This window comes from Bos indicus x Bos taurus, chromosome 14 (genome assembly GCF_003369695.1).
Source record: "Bos indicus x Bos taurus breed Angus x Brahman F1 hybrid chromosome 14, Bos_hybrid_MaternalHap_v2.0, whole genome shotgun sequence".
Lineage (NCBI taxonomy): Eukaryota > Metazoa > Chordata > Mammalia > Artiodactyla > Bovidae > Bos > Bos indicus x Bos taurus.
Genome location: NC_040089.1, coordinates 24,157,086 through 24,180,537, shown reverse-complemented (window position 1 = coordinate 24,180,537; position 23,452 = coordinate 24,157,086). Strand labels below are relative to the sequence as shown.

Genomic DNA, 23,452 nt, shown 5'->3' with positions numbered 1-23,452 from the left:
GAGGATGGAAACTGTTATATGAAGACAAGTGATCCTTAGTGTGTAGGGAATGCAGTTGGGCGTGGATGCCCAGCAGCTGCGGTCCTCTCTGTTTCCATCATGCTGTTGCTGGGGATACGGTCTTGGGGCTCTTCCACGTGAGGTCGTGTGCATTCTGGGATCTGCTGTGAAGTGGCCTTAGCCCAAAGAGAATTAGAACTACAATAAAGAAAATGCAGAGCAAGTTGATACCAGAGAGGTAGATAGGTCCTGGTTTCCATATCTGTTCATGTTAGGAGGGAGAATGGGGATAATAAAATGTCCATTTTTAAAAAACCTTTATTCCATCAAAATATATAATCTACGCCCCACCCCCCCGCCCAACCATAGGCTTAGTAATATAAGGTGCTTTTACTAGTCAGCAAACATTGCAAAGGAATCAATATGCTCTTAATTAGGTATGAGTGACCTTCCTTTCCTGGATCGAAGATTTGTTTTGGGGAGTGATGTTCAGATCCAGACTGCATATTGATGTTGCAGAGTACAAACTGCCAAGTATTACGTATTTACTAGAATGTAGCTATACTTGACTATAGTGGAAGCTAGGTATTATTATTGCTGGCAGCAGTTAGAACAGAGCTGATCAAAATCTTACCAGATTTAATTAGAATTAATTCACTGAGTGACATTCTTAGAAGCAAGAGATGCTTAAATAGTACATGTTTTACTGAAGTTCTGTATAAATGTGGACGCAGTCCATCCACTCTGTGGAAATCTGTAGCTAGTAGAAAGAAGTTGTAGTGCCTGAAGTCTGTGGAGCAAAGTACCAACCATTTGTTATTTCCTAACGGACTTTCTGTTTGGCTTCTTATAGATGGAGTGTTGAACACATTCTGTTAACTGTTGTTTTAGCTTATCACTACTACCTTATCATCATCATTCACACGTGTTTATTTAAATACCTAACTGTGTTTTAAGGTGTTTGAAATAATTTTGTCCATATAAATGTTATGATTGAATGCATTGAGTTTATGTGGTCTGAAATATATATTTTTAATATTAAATTAGTAATTCTTATCTAAAATTATTCTACTAAAATATCTACTGAGATGTACTCTTTATTCTCTTACACAATACTGACCTCTAGAGATACAGCATTGCAAATTCACTTCTTGATACAATCCTGTGTTTTTTGATCATTTCTAAAAAGAATTTAGAGGATTTTTTTGTTTCTCTTTTCGTATTTCACTTTTATTACGAATAATTTCAAAAAGTGATAATGACTTTTCATGTACTTTAGATTTAACAGTTGATATTTTTATATATTTGCTTTTATTTATTCATTCATTTATTTTCTATGTATTTTAGAGATAATCACAAAGATCATGACCTTCTACCCCATATATTTCAGTATTCATCTCTAAAAAGAACATATTTCTAAATAAGAACAGTACTGTTAGTAATAAAATTAACAATTGTATCCAATAGTCACATTTCCCCCAGTTGTTCAAGAAGTGGATTTTACAACCTATTAACTGAGACCACAGTCCAGTCAAGTGACAAGCATTTCTTTTGGTTGTTAGGTCACTTATATTAGATCAGCCTCCAGGCCCCCCTTTCCCCATGGCATTGACTCGTTGAGATCAGGTCACTCACTTATCAGAGAAGATCCTGCCCTTTGGGTTATTCTGATTATTATTTTCTTGTGATTATTATCTGCAGGATGTTTACTGGAGAAAGCTCTTGGAGTCAGATTTGTGAGAGGGAGGGCAGGAGGTGGGGAAGTTGAGTTTCAGTGTGGTCCAGTGAAGACCCCACAGTGGCCCTGCAGGGAGCTCTGGAGCCAGGATGTTCCTCAACAAGGACCCACTAGTCACTTTTCTGGCTGGGCAGGGTTCCATCGTCCCTTGTAGTTTTGAATATGGCCTGTTGTGAAAAATAAACATATGACCCTTGTACTCCAAAAACCAAAGCTCCCTGTTTGGAGATAAAAGAATTCTTGGGAAGAAGTATTTTCCAGTCACTCCTGGTATGTTGGTTTTAAAAAAGCCTTGGTGCCATTATTGGCTATTACATTTGCTTTCCAGCCTGGGCGATGGTAGACGGTGGATCAAATGTGAAAGCCCGCACTTCTTACAATGAGAAGACCCCAAGGATTGTCGTGTCTCGCTCGCATTCAGGAATGGTCAAACAGGTTGCTCTTCAGACTTTCGGAAACCAGACTACAATCATCCCAGCGGGCGGTGCTGGTATGTTCCTGCTCTGTGTGGGGCCTACACTGTGCCCTGCGTGGCCACGCCCATGTCAGGAGGCTCATTGGTATCCGGTCCTTGGGAAGAAGTGGGAGTGGACACTGGGGCTTTTAGGACAGGCCTGGTCTCCTACTTGGTTATTTCGAGAGCGGGATTTCAGGCACACCTGCCTCCTGGGTACAGACAGTCTCACAACGGAAACAGTCTCACAGCAGTGGTTTCTGATCCTGGATTATATGCACATCTCTTCCTGACATCGGTGGTTGTTGTATGTGATCTGACTTTGAAGTGATTGTGCTGTTAGTGTAGCTGTAACCATCGCAAGGGGAGAAAGAAGGATCCAGCCATCACAACCCTGTATTTAGCAGGGGCTGGCAGGAACCATCGTTAAATGTTATTAGAACGGCTAATGGCTGCTGTTACTAGATTTTTTTTTTAGCCACTCTTTAAAAATACAGAAAACACCCATAGCTTGAGGGCTGTGTGAAACCAGGCCATACCTGGATTTAGCCCACTCTGTTTTGAATGCTGTTTGCTATGACAGAAGTGTTTTAATTCAAATAAATTGTGAAGCATAGTAGGAAACATTTGTGTTTGAAAACCTTTTTCAACACAGTAATAGAAAAGTAATGCTTTTAACTTTTAAGCCTAACAGTTTTAGTTTACTGCTGACCTATACATGTCTTTGTTAACATGGTTTCATTGTTTTTTTTTTATAGGCTGTCAGGTTGATCAGGAAAGGTGATATGCAGAATTCCCAATAGGAATAGGATAAAATAGGTTTTTGACCCAGTTTCTTCTGGGTTTGTTTTATTATTTTATTTTTAAAATTTTGCATCATTACGCAAAAGACTTAGGGTAATAACATTATCTTGTGCTTTCTCCTTTCCAATCCATTCTTCCTAGACACTCAAGGGACTCCTGGGGGTGTTTAGCTTCAGTGTATAGTCCATAGCAAACAATTCATATTGAAGGTATCACCTCTCAGAAGACAACCACAAAGTAGATTTAAATTTAAAAAATTATAGGCATATGTTTATTTATACTTGAGAATAGCTTAATAAACTACTTTGAACACATTGCAGTATTGTTTTGCTCATTTGGGTTTAACATCTGTACTGTGACATTAAAAAAACTACTTTTATTCTTTTTTTTTGTTTGTTTGTTTGTTATATTTTCTTTTTATTTTTTTTAAATTTTATTTTATTTTTAAACTTTACATAATTGTATTAGCTTTGCCAAATATCAAAATGAATCCATCACAGGTATACATGTGCTCCCCATCCTGAACCCTCCTCCCTCCTTTTAAAAATAAGTTTAGATTTAGCAGTTGCAGAGATAGTGTAGAGAGCGCCTGCATACCCCATGCTGGTGTCAACAACATCCCCAAGACAGTACGCTCCTTTCTTCCTCTCTTCCAGATAATAACCTAAATCCTGTGTTTATCTTGCAGGTTATAAAGTTTTAGCACTCTTGGATGTGCCTGATAAGAGTCAAGAAAAAGCTGATCTATATATCCATGTGACATACATCAAAAAGTGGGATATCTGTGCTGGCAACGCCATCTTGAAAGCCCTCGGGGGGCACATGACCACCCTGAGTGGTGAAGAAATTAGCTACACTGGTTCCGACGGCATTGAAGGGGGGCTCCTGGCCAGCATCAGGATGAACCATCAGGCTCTGGTCAGAAAGCTCCCGGATCTGGAGAAGACGGGACATAAGTAAGCCAAGCTTGATGACAGGTCACAGCCCCACCAGAGCTGAACGGTCGGCCTGACGTGCTGAGGCTTCAAAGCGGCGGTGGAGACTATGCATGGTTTAGGCCATCCCGAACTTTTTAAAGTATTTATGAAGCATCTGAGACTTCTTTTCCCTGTAATAGGATGCAGGGTCAGGGAGAATGGGTTGCTTCATGTCTCAAGTATTGTCTTTATTTTTGAGACTATTTTCGTACGGTTGTCATACACAAGGCGCATATATATATATTTGTGAATTAAAATCTATAGCTGAGTCTACATTGTTATGAGTCACCATTTTCACACAATATCATGAATCTTCAGTTTGTTAATACTTTCATATAGAATTGGGCTGAAGAAAGGATTGTTTTGTGTAGGTGTTTAATACTACTATACAGTTATATCTCATTGAAAATAAAATAATTGGGGATTTTTACCCCTAATTCAGATAGAAAGCACAAGAAGCTGCAGATTCATTAATATGCAACAGATTCTCTGTTAATGAATATTTCTTATGGATTAAAATAGAAAAAGCTCAAATTGTTTTTTTTTCTTTGAAATTTTAATAACAGTTTCACCAGCTAGTAGAGAATATGGATATATGACGGTTGCATTGTAATTTCTGTGTGTGTGTGTATTGTTTCGTTTTGGTTTGTTTTTATAAAGAGACATGTGTTTGTACCTATGGGTTCAACATTTCTGCCATCTTGCTAATCAGTTTCACTTGCCCTGTGGATGGTGCATGGTTCTGTCCTTTCCCTCCTGACCCAAATTTAATCTTTAACTTCTAAGGTTTGTATTAAGATTTCAGGGCTTAACGTTAGAATTTTGGTACTTTTTCTCATTAGGGGTAAAATATGCTATAAGGCATTATAAAAATATAATGTTATTCTGTTATTAACTGAAAGTTATTTGAAGTTACATGAATTGAACTAGCCTTCATTATTTTTAAAAACCTTGTTTTAGTACTTTTAAAAAAATTTGCCATGTCTGTAGGGATTCCCTCTTTATCAAGAGTGAGTTAAGGTGGCTTTTGCCATTAATAAATGGATCTGATCTAACCAAGCTCTCAAAGTATTAACCTAAGATACTTTGTATTTTCTCTTTGGGTTAAAAAAATGAAGATTGAACGTACTTTTTGATGAATTTTTTTTCCTATTCAGGTGTGCACAATCTGGTTGAAAAAGGTTATGACATATTTTCAGTGTCAGTGTAATTCAAGCTTTGTTTTGTGAGCCGTCTCTCATTGGGATGTCTGATTTCTCTCAGTGCGATCAGAAACTTCAGTTCAACAGTACCGTCATTTCACATGACCTTGCCACAATTTTGTTCCATAACACACTGATAAGGAGAGGGATTTCTTAGGGTTTCATGGTTTCCTTTTTTCTTCTTGTCTCTCTCTCTCTCTTTAACCCTAGATCAGTTTTTAATGCTTGGTCAATTTTCTGTTTATTTTCTTGTCTTGGAGATAAAGTTGACCAAAGGAAGGGCAGGCGTCCTCACCTGGTGGAATGTGCTTACAACTTTAACTTTAGGCTTGCAGATCACGCCATCTGAGGTCCTTGGTCCTCGTTGGGGAATTGGCCCAAGTGTGATACACACATTACCTTTACCCAGTTTCCAGCAACCGGTCACCAGTCCTGCAGGGCAGTGAGCCTCAATAGCTAGGGTTTTATTCATCAGAATTCATTCCAAGTTTTAGTAGTTGAAATACCTGGTGTTTCACCAGGACTTTTAGGAATTCTGAGCCAAGTGTTAGAGGCTTCATCTTTTTACTTTGCAATGAGATGAGGGAATCTTTTTCCTCAGGAGAGATGGCAGAAGCATATGCCATTTCCAGAGTCCTGTGGTGTAAGTGTCTGTTCTAATTGTGGTGTGTCAAACTTCGGGGAAAGAGACTAGCATATTAGGAAATGGGACTAGTTCATATTAGCAGGCATGGTGTTTTGGCTTTAGTTTTTAATTTTATTAAGCCACACGTAGATAATGACTTTGTGGAGAGCTTGTGTCATGTGCAAAAATTAGGATACTGGCTGACAAATGCATTATTTTTGCGATTTCTTGAGTATAGCATAGTACTAATCGTTTTAAGTGCTTTTATAAGAAGCTCATTTTAAAACAGTTTGTTTCTAAAAGTCAGTATACATTACAGAACTAATATAAATTCAAAGAACAGTATTTATTTTATTTATGTAGGACATTGTGCCAGGACACACCAGTGAGAAACACCTTCTTGTGTGAGACAGATGATATCTCCCATAAATACAAGTATTTCTAAAATGTTTACTCTTAGTGACTCTCACCTACCCAATACCTGATGTCCCTTTCCCTTGTCTTTGCCCTTATTTAGAGGACAGTTTTCCATTAAAATTGAGTTTTATGCATCAGTTAGTAAAAGTAGCACCTTAGGATCCATCAGCTGTCCCCTTCCTCTGCCCCTCTTTCCACCTTGTTCCATGTCTCCCTAACTTGTTAATATATGTTAACTTATTTCTGCTTCTCTTTGTTAACCAATATACCCTTCCCCAACACTTAACCCTGGAATTCTCTCATAGACCTGTGTCTTTGTGATTGGCTGCTGAAATCTTAGGGCAGAACTGAGACTAGAATTCCAGTGGGGGAGATTAATACTGACAGAGCCCAAGTTGACTATTACTTTTCAAAGACTCCTCAGAAAGTAAAGGAAAGTCACCTTTAAAACCACAGAGTAACTGTCAAGAATAACCCAAGGCTTCTGTCATAAGCCTTTCTGACCCATCCTTCAAAGAATGAACGTGCAGAAAATACAAGCGCACTGCCTGCTGGAGAAAGCTTGCTATCTCTATTAGTTTTCATAATTGATTCCTACTTCAGTTGGGATTGTAAGGACCTACGAGACGGGTCCTATTTATCTTTGTTATTCAGTTGTCCCCTTTCCCCAATTTTAGTGTTTTTCTTTGATTCTAAATACTGAGTTATGTATGGCGGGATAATGAAGTGACAAGCTTCATGTGGTTTGTGTGCTTTAAGTAGCAGTTGTGCAGATTCTTCGTTTCTGGGTGCTTCCTTTGAATATTGTACAAATCGAGTCAGGGCGGTGGCTGAGGAAAGAGTGGGAGGAGGAAAGGCCTGGGGGAAGGGGGACGCCAGGCAAGCCCTTCCTTGCCCTGTCTCAGGGTGTTTAATTCAGAAATTGGATTTGACTCAGGCTTTGCAGGTGATGACTGTCTCCCATTGCCCAACGTAAGTAAAGAAAGCTGGCATGCCACTCCCTCCCTATTCCTCAGAAAAGAAAGTACCCAACTGGCCTCTCCTTGATGACAGCTTGAAAATGGCTTTCTGGAGACAATCTTAAGCAGGTTTAAAACGGGAACGGTTTAGAATCTAGCCACAACCACTCACTCACCTTGGCTGTGTCGATTGCTTGTGAATAGAAGCAGTGATTTGGTTTAAGACTTATTTGTTTTTAGCATATGCCTAAAAACGTCTGCCTTGTAACTGTTGTGTAAAATAAATTGATGGTTTCATTTTTATTCTAAAAAAAGTTGTGCCTTAACAATAGGGCATTGTATGTTAATAAGGGAAAACAAAAAATTTTTTTTAGTAGATGGGGAAAACAGTAACTTTTGCCATTAAAATTTAAGTTCTTTTCATGTTTTTAATATTAGAGTTGGGGAAAATCATTAAAGTTGAATAAAATTAATATAAAATTATTTTTACATAATCTAGCATTTACAACTGAAGTACTTTTTTATAAGAACTGGCATCTTGATGTATATGTCTGAAATGATACATAATCCTTTGGTTTTTAATTTGAATTAATAAGACCATGATAGATTTTGATTTTTAATTTTACTTTTAAACTATTTTAGTGTGCTATTATATTTGTTCTAGAACTCTGAGTCACTTTGGTTTTAAAAGCTAGCTGTTTATTTTTCATACCACATCAGAAATTTCTTAATGTTAAAAAATACTGTATGTTTGTGATGTAACCAACCAGAACAGTTCCTAGATTGGGGAGGGTTTGGATTAACATTTACTAAGAAGGCAAGAAGAATTGAACTTTATACTTCTAAAGGAGGTTTTTGGTTTTATGAGGTGCTGGTCATAAAACTTGTTTTCTTGTTTGTTTGTTTTTAATTTTATCAAAGCCAGGCAGGTGTTTGCATTCTAATTTACCATTGATAAAGACACAGGAAAGCCACTTTTTTTTTAAATTATTTTTTAAAATGAGTAATGAATTATGTGGGAAAATGAGATTTATAAATACTAGTTTTCCTTTGAGATAATGTAAATCAAACTTTCATAAGTTAAGGGTGATGCATAATATCATAACTTGTACACTGTGTTTGTAAGGGTTCCCTAAAGTATTAACATTCAGGTAATTTGTGTAAATTGCAAAAGCAGAAACTGTGATGTTCGGTTAGTAGTATGTTGTGTTAGAAGTCTTTTGGGGATGTATGTTATATACATAGTTGACTGTTATTCACTTGCTCCTCTTGTATTAAGTAGGAGATACAACATCCCAAGTCATTTTTAGATCAGTTAGCCTTCAGAGACTTCACCTCTCTTCCCAAATTATCTCTTCCAAGCTGTCTTCATCATCTGTGTTCAGTTACAGTGGAATTGTTTATTGATGTTAATTTATGTGTAAAATATGGACTTCAGTGTCCCTTGTACTCTTGCATCCACTGTTGGCAGTAGCCAAAGCTAGCTTCATAGTCTTACCAGGAGAGACAGCATTCTGCCGTAATGAACTGTGGTGCTGCCAGAGGGATTTTTTTCCCCCTTTCAATGGTTTTACTTAAGTTACTGGATAAGCAGTTGAGTTTACATTAAAACAATGAAATGCTATATCTTGTCTATATTCTGCCTCTTCCAAATTGGATGTTTTTTTTTTGTTGTTAATAATTTTTCACTTCCTTATCAATCTTTTATAGGGGGCTAGTGATGAGAGGGGTTAAAATAAAACTGCCTACCTTTGAATACCCCTGGGGAGCCTGGTGGGCTGCCGTCTATGGGGTTGCACAGAGTCGGACACGACTGAAGTGGCTTAGCATAGCATAGCATTCCCTCACACATGGAAGGCTGTGGAGGAGCAAGACCATTCCTGTTGCCAAGGCATGCTTCAACACCAGAGTTCTCCTTACTCAGCATGCAACCCCTGCCTCACCCACGTCCCCTAATTAAAGAGGGTCCCGGCTGCAGCCTCTACTGAGAAGTAGAGGGAAGCCCTCCTTCCAGTTTTTTTGAGCAGTTTTCTGGTACCTCCCTTCTTGCCCTCATTTTTACATGGGTTGTTGTAAACTTTTTGAGAACAGGGATTACATCTTAATGATTTTTGTATTTCCACCTCGACCCAGCAGCTAGTCCAGTATCTGGAAAAAATTAGGTGCTTCATGTGTGTCAAACTAAATGGAATAAAGGCAGCATCAGTGTTTTCTCATGCCTCAGTGGTGTAAGCTGCTTGTTTGGTTGGTTTCCTCTGCAGATATTTGTGTTTATCACCCACACACCCTAAGTTATTTTTTAAAGTTTTGTTTTCTTGCCTTCCAATACTACCCCATGGCCAGTTAGCTCTAGAAAATGTAGCTGCCTCTGAATGAAATGATTATCCCAAACTCTGCCCCTGGATATACTTTGCCAAACTGAAATTTGAATTTTCTGAATAAATTGGTCATGTCTGAAAGATGGTGTGCTGCTTGTACTTTTTTTTTTCGTCTTTTAAAAAGTTTTTACTGTGGTAAAATATATGTATAACGGATTTACCATTTCAACCATTTTTAAGTGTACAATGAGTAGTGTTTATATTTACAGTCCCTAGTGGCTCAGATGGTAAAGAATCTGCCTGCAATGCAGGAGATGCAGGTTCAATCCCTGGGTCAGGAAGATCCCCTGGAGAAAGGAATGGCAACCACTCCGGTATTCTTGCCTGGAAAATTCCAGGGACAGAGGAGCCTGGTGGGGTACAGTCCAGGGGATCGCAGAGTCAGAAATGACTGAGCGACTAACACACACAACTGTCATCCCTACCCATTTGTGGAACCTACTCATCCCAAATAGAAACCTCTACCCCCTAGACAGTCACATACCATCCCCCTCTCCTGGTAGCAACTCTCCTGCTTTCTGTCCAAGTGCTTAATTTTATGGGACTCTCTCTTCTGTGTCACCATTTACCAAAAAATCATCTGTTTGAAAGTGGGTGTACATGACAAACACCTCTGGCAAAACTCTCAATTGAATGTAAAGATTTTTTTAAGTAAGATGAAGGGAGGATAGAAAGAGCTAAAGAAGAACAAAATGGTAGAAAAGTAGTAATAGGAAAAATCTGATGAGAAAGATAACCAGGATGCTTGTTTCCTTAAGTCTTGTCAGTGATAAAATGATGTAATCCACCCGCTTTGAGATGTTTTAGTTTTAATCTGGTTTCTTTGGAAGATGAATAAATCAGGCTTGAGGAGGGTAGGCCCCTTCATTCCATTACTGGCAAACTGCTTGAGTCTCTAGATGATTTTTGTTATGTTATTTTAATTTCTATAGCTACACTTAAAAAAAAAAACACTTCAAAATGCCTTTTTTTTTTTTCTGAAAAGCATGACTTTTCTCAAAAGCATGATTTTTTTTGGAAATTTTGCTTGTTAAGTTTCCCTAGGATTTCTTAAAAAAATATTAGTCAGATCTGCAGATTGGCTTTTCCCATCTGACAAAGCTGAGTGCAGAAACTGCAGGGTCCGGGCGATGTCTGGGCTTGCTGTCCAAAGGGTAAGCCCCATCCCAGCTGGGAATTTCTGAGTGGTGCCTGTTTGGGAGTTCTCTACCACTCCTTCCACGCCCAGCTGGTCTCACTAGGCTACAATTATATATAAGAGGAAGAAAATACCTGTTTGAATACTGAAAGGAGCAAAAGACTTCTAGACACTTTTTAGAATTCTGAGACACGTGATTTTACACAGACATTGGTAGTATTGAGTTCATATTAGATGTTCCGTCAATATACCTTAATAATTCCATTTAATATTGTAAGTGGTTGGCTCTGGAAACGACAGTGAGTGAAGGGTGTGCTTTGTTTATCCAGCACCACTCCTCCCCCCTCATTTTCTTTCTTTTTTTTTTAAATCACTAGAAATTTAAATCACTAGTATCCACTTCAAACTGAAGACATCTAGCCAAAAAATATCAGGCGCTTTCATGGTTGCTAGTGATCTTCATAGCACATTTTCATTTCATGGAGTGTTACAGGTCATTTCTGGTATTTCTATTGCTATGCCTGTTACTGAACTAAGGTTCAGATGCTCACCACTCAAAAGTCAGTCATTCAAGAGGCAAGTGTCAGTAAAAGGGAAAGCTGCTTTAATCAGGAAAACTAGCAAGCTGGGGAGAAGGGAGTCTCATGTTCTAAGACCAACCCTGAAGATTCTGCTCAGCCACAGCAGTTTTTAAAGGGAAAAATGAAGGTGGATGGGGAGAATCTCAGTGGATCATGGAGGGGTGGAGGTTGGATTCTACATCTTTGTCCACTGCATACAGACTGACAAACCCCCAGTTTGAATCTTTGCTAGATTTTGGACCGATATTTCAAAATGCATTTCATTGAGATTCAGCATGTTCAAATCTATATGCAGTCTGCTTTTTCCATGAAAAAAAAAAAAGACATGCTTTCTCCATCATGGAATTGTATTCGTTTGATGGTGATGTGACTTGGTGGGGTCTTTCTCTGTATCCTGTTTAAGGTGTAATGACATAATTCTTAGATGTGTGATGGGATGCTTTTGAAAAATTTATGCTGATTATTTCTTCAAATCATATTCAGCCCTCCAAGAAGGGGGCTATAGTCTCCTTCTTGAGATTGCAATTACTTTTCTTGCCTGGGAAATCGCATCAACAGAGGAGCCTGAAGGGCTACGGTCCACAGGGTCACAAAACATGACTCAGCGACTAAACAACTATTCCATTAGATTGCTCACTATTGCCCAGGGCCACACAGATTCTGTTCATTATTTTTTCAGTCTTTTTCTCCCTGTGCTTCAATTTCCACAGTTTTTATTGTCATGTCTCCCACTTCATTTCTCTCTCTCTCTCTCTTTTTAATTAGTTGATTTGGTTGCACTGGATCTCAGTTGTTGCATATAAGTTCTTTGGTTGCGGCATGTGGGATCTAGTTCTCTGACCAGGGGTCGAATCCAGGCTCCCTGCATTGAGAGCGTGGAGTTTTAGCCACTGGACCACCAGGGAAGTCTCTCCCATTTCATTTCTGTTGCCTTTGCAGTTATTGCCCTTGCAAGAGTTATTACTCCAGCAGTATCTAATCCATTGTTAAGTCTACCCAGAGAATTTTTTATTCTGTGTGATTTTTAGCTCTAAAGTTTCCTATTGGTTATTTTTTATAGTTTCCATCTGTCTCCTCATTTTACTCATGTTTTATTTTCGAACATAATGTCTGTTTTAAAGTTCCATCTGATAATTCCATCAATACTGTCACTTCTGGATCTTTTCCATTGGTTTATTTTTTCTTCTAATTATAAGTATTATTTTCCTGAGTCTTTGCATGTTTTAGTACCTTTTGATTTAAAGAAAATAAATATGAGCAACGAAAGAACTTTTAAAACAATTTTAAGTTAGTGTAAGAAGGCACACAATTTCTGGAAGACATACTATTTAAATTATTTTTAGTTATTTTGTTGGATATCAATATTTTATCATTTGGTTGTTACAAAACATCAGAAAATTATGAGACAACAAAGCATGATCTACAGATATAGTAGTCTCTTCATTATCTTTCCCTTAACACTATAAATGATCAAGAGAGTTATAATGAATTAAAATTGATGATCATTGTTTTGAGAATTAACATGTACTTTGGAGATGGCAACCCACTCCAGTACTCTTGCCTGGAAAATCTCATGGACGGAGGAGCCTGGTAGGCTGCAGTCCATGGGGTCACTAAGAGTCGGACGTCGGACACGACTGAGCGACTTCACTTTCACTTTCATGCATTGGAGAAGGAAATGGCAACCCACTGCAGTGTTCTTGCCTGGAGAATCCCAGGGACGGGCGAGCCTGGTGGGCTGCCGTCTATGGGGTTGCACAGAGTCGGACACAACTGAAGCGGCTTAGCAGCAGCCTATTCAAAATGTCAGAACTACTACGATGCACATAATTTATTTCGTCAGTGAAGTATAAGAAATTTTATACTCTAGTCTTTTGTTTCTGGAAGAACCTCCCCTCTCTTTATAATTTGCATGAATTTGAATGGTATATTGAATTTAAAAGCTATTTATATGGTAATAAGCAGAGTAACAATCAAATTTGTACTTGAGCTCCATCACTTGTAAAGGAAATAAAAAGTGTTTTCAGCCAGAGAAGAATAAATTTATTTTTGCCCAGAAAGAACACTATTTTTCATCTTCTGTTCACTCAGAGACAATGTTTAATAACTCCAGCAGTTAAGTCCTAAAGTCCTGGGAAAAAATCTCTGAGTAAGTCAAGAACTTTGAAGGTCTACTTCTTGGGGATAAAGTCTCTGACTTAAATGGAGAAAGAAATTAATAAAGGCTGGAATGCACTGGATATAAGAAAAGATGTTTAAGACAGCAAATAACTGAAGTGTGTTCAGTCACTCAGTCACATTTTACTTTTTGCGATCCCATGAACTGTAGCCCACCAGGCTCCTCTGTCCATGGGATTTCCCAGGCAAGAAAACTGGAGTGGGGTGCCATCTCCTCCTGCAGGGGATCTTCCTGACCCAGGGATTGAACCCATGTCTCCTACGTCTCCTGCATTGGCAGGTGGGTTCTTTACCACTAGTGCCACTGGGAAGCACACTGTATCTGTTTTCAAGTGCTTACATGAGGTGCATGATCTAAATATTGATATGCAACAATAACTAGAAGTGATTCAGCTTGGGACTTGATGAAAATAACAATAACTGTCAAAGGACCACTTCCTACCCTACCAAAAAAGAACTCCACAAGCTTTAGGCCATGTGTGTTAATCATATACAACAACCGTAAGTGCTATTTGGAGGGATTCTAATTGTAGTTGATTATCCCATCTCTCAAATAACTATTAAAACACTAAAACTAAGATCATGGCATCTGGACCCACCACTTCATGGCAAATAGAAGGGGGAAAATTGGAAGCAATGACAGATTTTATTTTCTTGGGCTCCAAAATTACTGTGGATGGTGACTGCAGCCGTGAAATTAAAAGACTCTTGCTTCTTGGAAGGAAAGCTATGACAAAGCTAGACAACATATTAAAAAGAAAAGACATCACTTTGCTGACAAAGGTCTGTATAGTCAAAGCCATAGTTTTTCCAGTAGTCATGTATGGATGTGAGAATTGAACCATAAAGAAGCCTGAGTGCTGAAGAATTGATGCTTTTGAAATGTGGTATTGGAGAAGACTCTTGAGAGTCCCTTGGACTGCAAGGAGTTCCAACCAGTCAATCCTAAAGGAAATCGACCCTGAATATTCATTAGAAGGACTGATGCTGAAGCTGAAACTCCAATACTTTGGCTACCTGATGCGAAGAGCTGACTCATTGGAAAAGACCCTGATGCTGGGAAAGATTGAAGGCAAAAGGAGAGGAGGGTGGCAGAAGATGAGATGGTTGGGTGGCATCACCGACTCAATGGACATGAACTTGGGTAAGCTCCTGGAGATAGGGACAGGGAGGCCTGGCATATTGCAGTCCATGGGGTCACAAAGAGCTGGACACAACTTAGTGACTCAACAAGAACAACAACAAATGGACATGCCACATTTTATTTACCCATTCATCAATGGATGCATATTTGGGTTTTAATTTAGTTTTATGTTAAAATTCTGTAATGCCAGCTTCCCCCATCCTCATGTAAAAATATATACATGTGACAGTTCTGTATTTATAAACATTAATATTGTGAATTAATATATCAGTACCAAGTGACCAAAGGTATTTATGAAGGTTTTAACTGCATAGCTTTCTCCCCTGAGAGGTTGAGAGTTTGTAAGGCTATTCTTAATGCTACTGTTACTGCCACCAAAATAAAAGATGAATTGAACCTGTGGGATTTAATCTGAGGCTAGTTTTATGAGATCTTCACTGGGGTCATCAGCAGGGGCGGCTCTATGTGTCCAGCTGGGGGCTGGTGTCCAGCTGTTGCTCAGCTCTGGGTCCTGGTCCAGTGCTCAGGTTTGGAGAGCTGGCCTGTGACCTGTCTCAGCCTTGCGATTCCCCATCATTTCTTACACACCGAAAGTTCTGGAGAAGTTTTGGCCCCAAATGTTCGATTCAAATAATGAAATAGTATTACCCCTGACTCCCCTGTTCTGTAGCATGTCAACAGAGGGATTTGAAGACTGGGGTGGAGACATATGTGCCTTACAGGCATGCGGGGATTCTGAACTAAGGTGTACACATCTGAGAGGGAAGTCAGGTGTCAGGGAGAAAATACTCAAAGGACTTTAGCAATATACCACTGCCCTAGGAAACCAACACAGAGCCAGGTCACTAGTCTGTCTACAGGTTGAGATGATCCACAAGAGAAGCCACAAAAGTATGTCTCCAACTAAAAGAATATTTATTCCTATGCAACAGGTAAGAAGGGGTGCCTCCAAGAACTTATTGGTTATGGACCTGACACTAGTATATTTTTGCATTTCGGAGACTTAGGATCTTAGAAATTACTGATGCAGAAGTCAAAGATATTAAATAAATTCATAATTGGATTTTTCAAGATGCTTTTTATTTGTTCTTGTAAATAGATAATAAAGAAACCCACCTGCAATGCAGGAAATGCAGAAGTGGGTTCAATCCTCAGGTTTGGAAGATCCCCAGGAGGAGGGCACGGCAACCCGCTCCAGTATTCTTGCCTGGAGAATCCCATGGATAGAGGAACCTGGTGGGCTACAGTTCATGGGGTCACAAAGAGTTGAACATGACTAAAACAACTGAGCATGGCATGGCACATCCAGTTTAAAAATTGGAATGTAGGCCATTATTTAAAAAATTTTAAGACTTTTTTGAATGTAGACCATTTTAAAAATTTTTATTGAATTTGTTACAATATTGTTTCTGTTTTATGTTTTGGTTTTTAGGCCACGAAGCATGTGGGATCCTAGCTCCCCAACCAGGGATCGAACCCACAGCCCCAGTCTGCCTTGGAAGGTGAAGTCTTAACCACTGGACCACCAGGGATGTCCGCAAATCACCTGTGGCGGATTCATTTTGATATTTGGCAAAACTAATACAATTATGTAAAGTTTAAAAAATGAAATAAAATTTGAAAAAAATAATAAAAATAAAAAAAACTTCTAAAATCGGAGTATTGTGAAAGCACAGTAATGCTAAGCACATTCCTTAAATGTCTCAGCTACTTGATAATGGCAAAGACGATTTCTCCCTCCATTTCAAGTCTTTCGGTGGCTCTTTCAGGAATATCATTTTGGAGTGTGCAAAGTCCTTCAACGTGGATTCAAGCTTTCCTTCAAGAAGGGTAATCTGTGACCGCATGACATTTCCGATATGATAATGGGGTTTTTTGTTGTTTGTTTTTTGCCACTTCCAACATTTGAATTTGTCTTGCTCAAACAGTCTGAAGCGTGGAGCAAATGGAGAGAGAACATGACTCACAGAGCGGTCACTGGTGGGGCCCAGGTCCTCACATGATCTGCGTCTCCTCTGTAGGACTCTGGGGCCTTCCCCCAGTCAGTGCTGCTCGCCTGTCAACCGTGCCTTGGGGATTAACATGAGAACATCAGGAAACAAAGGACCCCATCCCACTGGACACAGAGCAGAGTGATTTCTTTCCCAAATCAGATTTCCAATCATGAAACGCGATTTCCATAGCTCTGATGGGAGTTCTTCCAGATAAGTCCCCGGTCACGTCTTATTTCACAGCAGGAATGCAAACAGTACACTTGCAAAAGTTTTTCTTTCTGTTTGCAGTGAACTCAGTTCTCTATCAGGATTAAGATCTTCGGTTACATCAAATCTCCAGCTGGCAGAAGACCAGACCCAACTTCTCAAAGGGAACATTGTCACGGAAAATATTTTCAATACTGGGTGTAATTTTCCCAAAGCAGCTTTTTGTAGGTAAGCAGTGGTATGCCATGGGGCTGGAGGAAAAACGATCTTTCTCCAAGATGCTTTTCATTCTCTGGGGAAGTGATAAAACCTTCTTCAATGTGTCACACAGTTGTTCTGGACCACAAGCCAAACAGTCTTGGAAACCTCAGAGGATTAAATACATCAACAAAAGGAAACATTTAAAATGAGATGGTCTGTTGGACAACACCAGAACACAGCAAGGGCTGAATTCCCAGTAGTGACAGCTCCCCCTCAGCCCCGGGCCCCTGGAGACTGACCGGCAGGGAATCTGCTAAACCAGTGGCCTGCGGTAAATGCAACAATTCAAGAGTAGTTGTTTGTCGAGCCGTGTCAGAGATAGGACTTAGGAATCTCCAGAGATGAGAGTAATGAATATGAGAGTTTGCGCCCAGGAACTTGGGCACAGCAGCGCCTGCGTTTGAACACCCCTCTGCTTCTCATTAGCTGCGTGGTCTCGGACAAGGTGCCAGCCACAGGGTTGCCATGAGGGTGAAATGGGACAGCATTGTGGGAGAATCGTAGAACAGCCACACAGCCCTTGAGAAGGCACAGTCTCCTCTCTGAGCCTGTTTGTGTTTGTCTGATCCGAAGGCTCATGCTCCACGCTGCGTTTATCAGACAAGTCTCTCTTGCTTTCTGCGTGTGTGGCTGCGTGCTAAGTGGCTTCAGTCGTGTCCAACTCTTTGTGACCCCATGAACTGTGGCCCACCAAGCTCTTCTGTCCGTGGGATTCTCCAGGCAAGAATACTGGAGTGGGTTGCCATCCCTTCCTCCAGGGAATCTTCCCGACCCAGGGATCCAACTGGCCTTTCTTGAATTGCAAGTGGATTCTGAGCCACCTGGGAAGCCCCTTGATTTCCAGGGACAGAAATCAAATTAACCTAAACAGAAAATGGTTCATTGGCTTAAGGGTCAGAAAAAGAAGATTTGAGGCTGAGAAGACGAGCTGTTGAAATGATGTGGTCATTTCTCTCTCTCCTCCTCTCTGCTGGTATGCGGTTTCCTTCTGTCCTTTGATAGACCTTCTTTTCCCACAAAACAAGCCCAGACCCACATTCTCCAAAATGCATGGAACAACCACACCCACTGTGCAGAAATTCCTGGAAAGAACCGGGGTTGATTTGGTTCTTTCAGTTGTCCTTGCCCTTCACAAGCCCTCCTGTCCAGTGGGCAAGAAAAGAAGAAAAGGGTTTGAAGAAAAGAAGGAAGAGGGTTGGGCAGAAGAAACCAGAGCTACTATTAATAAATTCCAGTCAACAGGGAATTCCCCCGAGGTCCAGTGGTTAGGATTCTGCGCTTTCACTGCTCAGGGCATGGGTTTTATCCTGTTTGGGGAACTAAGATTCCCCCAAGCTGTTCATTGTGACCAAAAAGAAAACCAAAGCAAAACCTAAAGAAAAAGAGTATCTTGCTCAGTTTCACAGCCTCAGTTATCAGTCATAGGTCCATCTGTACCCTCAGCCCCAGCCAGACTGTCTGTGCCCTCACTTCTCTGGACTCCTCGGAACTCCTGGCTGGACTCCTCTGGTTCAAGTGAGTGAAGTTACACCAACACAGGTTGGCTTGAGCTGCCCTAACAAAGGACCACAACCTGTGTGTCCTCAGTAATAAAAATGTACCGTCTCCCAGTTCTGGAGCAGAATTCCCAAACTAATGTGTCGTCAGGGTTATTTCTCCCGAGGGCTGTGAAGGAGAGTCTATCCTGGTTGCAGATAGAGGAGGCTCTCCCTGGTTTCTGGTGTTTTCTGGCAAATGTGGCCTCTCCTTGGCTTGTATGTAGCACATCACCATTCTCTGCCTTCATCTCCAAGTGGTGTTCTCCTTGTCTGCATCTACATTTCTTACTTTTATAAGGACAGCAGTTGTACTGGATTAGAATCCACTCTTCACTATGACCTCCTCATAAATAATTATGTTTGCAAAGACCTTATTTCCAAACAAGGTTTATTAAGCGATGCAGGAAGTTAGGACATAGAAATTTTGTACGGGAGACAATGCAGCTCAATAATATACTTAACGGGACTTATCTGGTGGTCCAGTGGCTAAGACTCTGTGCTCCAGTGCAGAGGGCCCTGGTTCAATCCCTGGTCAGGGAACTAAATCCTGCATGCCACAACTAAAGATCCTGCACACGACAAGGAGGACTGGTGCAGCCAAACAAATGTAAAATAATAGTATTAATAATAATACACCTAGAAAGAACAGAATAAAAAGAGAAGAATGGAATAGGGACCATGAATCAGAACTTTTAAATCCATGATAGTAGCATTTTCTGTGCAACCAAAGCATTTTTAAAAAGGTTTTGTAATACTTTATGAGTGTTTTGTTTGCTTTTTAAGGAATTACAATTATTTAAGGGCATCTGACAGGCTTCCCTTGTGACTCAGCTGGTAAAGAATCTGCCTGCAATGAGGGAGACCTGGGTTCAACCCCTGGGTTGGGAAGATCCCCTGGAGAAGGGAAAGGCTACCTACTCCAGTATTCTGGCCTGAAGAATTCCATGGACTGTATAGTCCATGGGGTCTCAAAGAGTCAGACACAACTGAGCGAATTTCACTTTCACAGGCTTCTGACATGCTTGAATTTTGAAAAGTTTAAGTTCCCAATTTGTGTTTAAACATTCTGAGATACCTAATTTCCTAAACGAATGTACTTGGCTGTATTTTTGTAAGTCGTACAAGCATATTTAGATGAATGTCAGTTAATTTAAACTGAATATTAGAAAAATGGTAGTGAGTGTTCCTCGCCATGAAGTCAAGCTCTGCAGATCCCTTGATTGGAGGTCCCAGCACACACAGACCTGGGGGAGCATTTTTGACTCTCAAATGCTCCTGGAATTTCCCCCAGCTCCCCAATTAAGACAAGCACTGCCCTGTGGAATTCTGTGTCCTAGGCCGAGCCTGGCAGGAGCTGGATCTGAAAGGTGGTTCATGAAGGGCTTTGAAAACTAAGCTCAGACCTATTTTCAGCAACTTTGAAGGCAGCATCTTTTATGCAGGTAATATCTTACAGCACGCTAGTGATCAATAACACGCCTACCAATGCAGGAGACCCGGGTTCAATCCCTGGGGTGGGAAGATCCCCTGGAGAAGAAAATGGCAACCCATTCCAGTATTCTTGCCTGAGAAATCCCATGGACAGAGGAGCCTGGTGGTACAGTCCAGGAGATCGCCCAGAGGCTGACAGGACTGAGCGACTGAACAACAACAACTTCTCTGACCACCGCACCTCTCTGCCAGGTGGCAGATCTGGGTTATTTCCATTGTTCTGGTCCCATGGGTCTCAGAGAGCATCAGTCCCCTGGGATCTTGTTACAATGCACCCCTGGGTCTACAGGGTCTGCTGTGGGGCTGAGACGAGGCTTTTCCAAGAAGTTCCTGGGGCTCTCCAACTACAGGAAACACACTGGGAGGAGCGAGGCTCCAGACAAGAGTGTATCTCTGGGTGGGTCTCCCTGGACCCCCCGCAGTAAGTGCTGTTCTGGGGCCGCAGAGCCTGTGTCTCAGGTGAGAGCGCCCATGGGACCCTGCCACCCACCCTCGGCCCCAGGGCCTCCAGACAAAGACTTCCCAGGGACACTCTTTTCTCTTAGTTTTTGTTTTATTTTTCCTTTTTGGTCTCAATGCACGGTTTGCTGGATCTTAGTTCTCTGACCAGGGATTGAACTCATGCCCTCAACAGTGAAAGCACAGAGTTCTAACAACTGGACCGCCAGGGAAATCCCAAGATACTCATTTCTAAGCCTCACAGGATAAGGGGCATCTCCCAGGAACTTTTGGTCCTAGATGTGAAGTAACTTCATGTTAGAAACTCCTGATGCAGAAGTCAAGGATGTTAAATAAACAAATTCATCACCAGGGTTTTAAAAATGCTTTTTGACTTTCTCATTATAATAGAGAATTCTAAGGATGTAGACCATTATTTTGTAAAAATCATTTCTAAATGATTTTTCAGTTTTCTGCAGGTTGCATCCATCATTTTCTGTTGAATAGGATCTGCACTTTATTCACATAGATATTATTATATTAATTATATCTGGAGCGATATATAGACTTGTTACCTCCCACTTCAGTGTTGCATGAGCTAAAAAGCAACCTTTATTTCTACAGTTGTGGAAGGCTACTCACAGCCTTTTGAGATTTAGAAGAAAATTTTTAATGATCTAGACTAATATCTAAAATTTTTAAGTTTAAAATTACCTATGGATATTATAAAATAGATGTTGGCTTTTTGTTCATAAAAAAATCAGGATACTGGTTTTTTGTTTTTTTTTTTTAAGCCTTTTGGTTGTAAATCTGGTTTCTTTAGCATGCAATACCAAATCTGGCCACACGAGAGAAGCAGAGCACCGCTGTCTGTGCTCAACCAGAAAAGCCTTGTTTTCCTTGTGGGATCAAAACCTGTAAGTTAGAACTGAAAATCACAAAATGTAATAAACTTCTTCTGCTGGTTAACATTCCACAGGTATAACTTTCTAACTTAAAAGTTCATGTGAAGCATCGTGTTTTGCTGCTACTGCTAAGTCACGTCAGTCGTGTCCAACTCTGTGCGACCCCATAGACAGCAGCCCACCAGGCTCCCGTCCCTGGGATTCTCCAGGCAAGAATACTGGAGTGGGTTGCCATTTCCTTCTCCAGTGCATGAAAGTGAAGTGAAAAGTAAAAGTGAAGTTGCTCAGTCGTGTCCGACTCTTCTCGACCCCATGGACTGCAGCCGACCAGGCTCCTCAGTCCATGGAATTTTCCAGGCAAGAGTACTGGAGTGGGTTGCCATTGCCTTCTCCGATCCTGTTTTGAGTAAGCTCTGTTATTAAGGGGAATAGCTCATTTCTTTTCATCTGGTCCTACCAGCCTTAAAAGGATGGATGAAGACGATGAAGCAAGCATGCTGCGCTGGTTAACTTCATTCCAGCCCAGGTATTGCGTGGACCATGGCTTCTAGCAGAATATAGAGGGGGCAGGGCGAAGCCAAGATGACTTTGAGGGAAGAACATTGAGTTGGATGAATGCTGTGCCCACATGAAGAAGGCTGTCTGGAAGAATCCCTTTGCAAAGAAAAACAAGGGCCCCTGGAAGGATCACTTTGGAAACCACTGAGCTCACTGGACCTGGGATCTAGAATAGCTGTCCTAGATGGTGACAGGATTGATTTGTGTCTGTCTCTGTGAGCTTAGCCTTCGAAGGCATGCAGGCTTGGACATGCTTCTATCTTGTATCTGTGAAAACTGACAAAAATCTTATTCATCTGTGTTTTCATGGGGAAAGTGCAGCCAAAGAGTGATGATTTGAAATTCCATCAAACACGCACGCATGCAGGTTCAGAGTTCTGTCCTTTAGCTGTGACCTCACATCACAGACATGGTGATATTCTGAAGGATGACATGAGTTCTTGCTGCGCCTCCTTCTTTAGGCTGGAAGGTTGGACACAAAGAGTTGGGCAGAGGACCACAAGCTGTGTGACTTCAAACAGCATCAACTCATTCTCGCCTGGGTCTGGAGACCAGAAGTCCAAATGAAGCTGTCAGGGCCAGGCTCCCTGTGGACGCTCTGGACAAGAAGCTGGTCTTTGCCTCTCCCAGCTTCTGCCGGCCGCTGGCTCTCCGTGGCTTGTTTCTGTCCAGTCTCTGCCTCCTGGTCACCCCTCCTCCTCTGTGTCTGTGAATACTTTTTCCATCTCCCTCTTTTATTTATTTATTTAAAGTTAAAAAGAAAAACTGGATGTGCTGAATCTTCCCTGTGGCTCTTGGGCTTGTTGCCCTGAAGCATGTGGGATCTTAGTTCCTCGACCAGGGATCTAACCCACATTCAGTGCATTGGAAAGCAGATTCTTAACCACTGGACCACCAGGGAAGTCCCCTCTGCCTCCATCTTGTAAGAACTTTGTCATTGGATTTAGTGACCACACTGATAATCCAGGATAAACCCCTCTCAAAATCCTTAATCACATACTTTGGACTCTTTAAAATAATAGTTGGTCTTCTACCACATCCAGTAAATATTCAGTTTCTGAAGACTAGGGCATGGATGGAGGCTTGGGGGGGGCACCATTCAACTCACTCCCAATGGATCAGTGGCCACTTGGAGCGATAATTCCCACAGTCCCCTCTGGTGGTGACATCTAATGAATTGCCAAGAGATGGACAGCTTGGGAAGCTCTACTATTATCTAGTACAAGTTTAAAATAACTGACAGGATAGAGGAGGATGATTTTCAACTAAAATAGCTTACCTCTGGGTTACATTAGTTTCTTTAAAAGACTCTCACACACGTTGCTGTGGTTGGTGTGTCTCTGACCTGAACACACAAGGAGGGTCCTCTGGTGAGCTCTGCACTTTTTCACTTACTCATCTGATACCCATTCTCTCTCTACGACCTTGTCTTCAAATTCTTTGCAGAGTGAAGTGTGGCAACCAT

At 40.9% G+C, this 23,452-nt stretch overlaps 1 protein-coding gene across 1 annotated transcript in view; it reads left to right on the top strand.

Moving 5' to 3' along the window:
- The window catches only part of IMPAD1 (inositol monophosphatase domain containing 1), a 20,636-nt gene extending 11,001 nt beyond the window's left edge, over positions 1 to 9,635 (top strand). The window contains exons 4-5 of the mRNA XM_027561020.1: positions 2,067 to 2,228; positions 3,685 to 9,635. Of these exons, the coding sequence (XP_027416821.1) occupies positions 2,067 to 2,228; positions 3,685 to 3,956 (434 nt within the window). The 3' untranslated portion in view covers positions 3,957 to 9,635. The remainder of the gene's footprint in view (positions 1 to 2,066; positions 2,229 to 3,684) is intronic.
- The last annotated feature ends 13,817 nt before the right edge of the window (positions 9,636 to 23,452 follow it).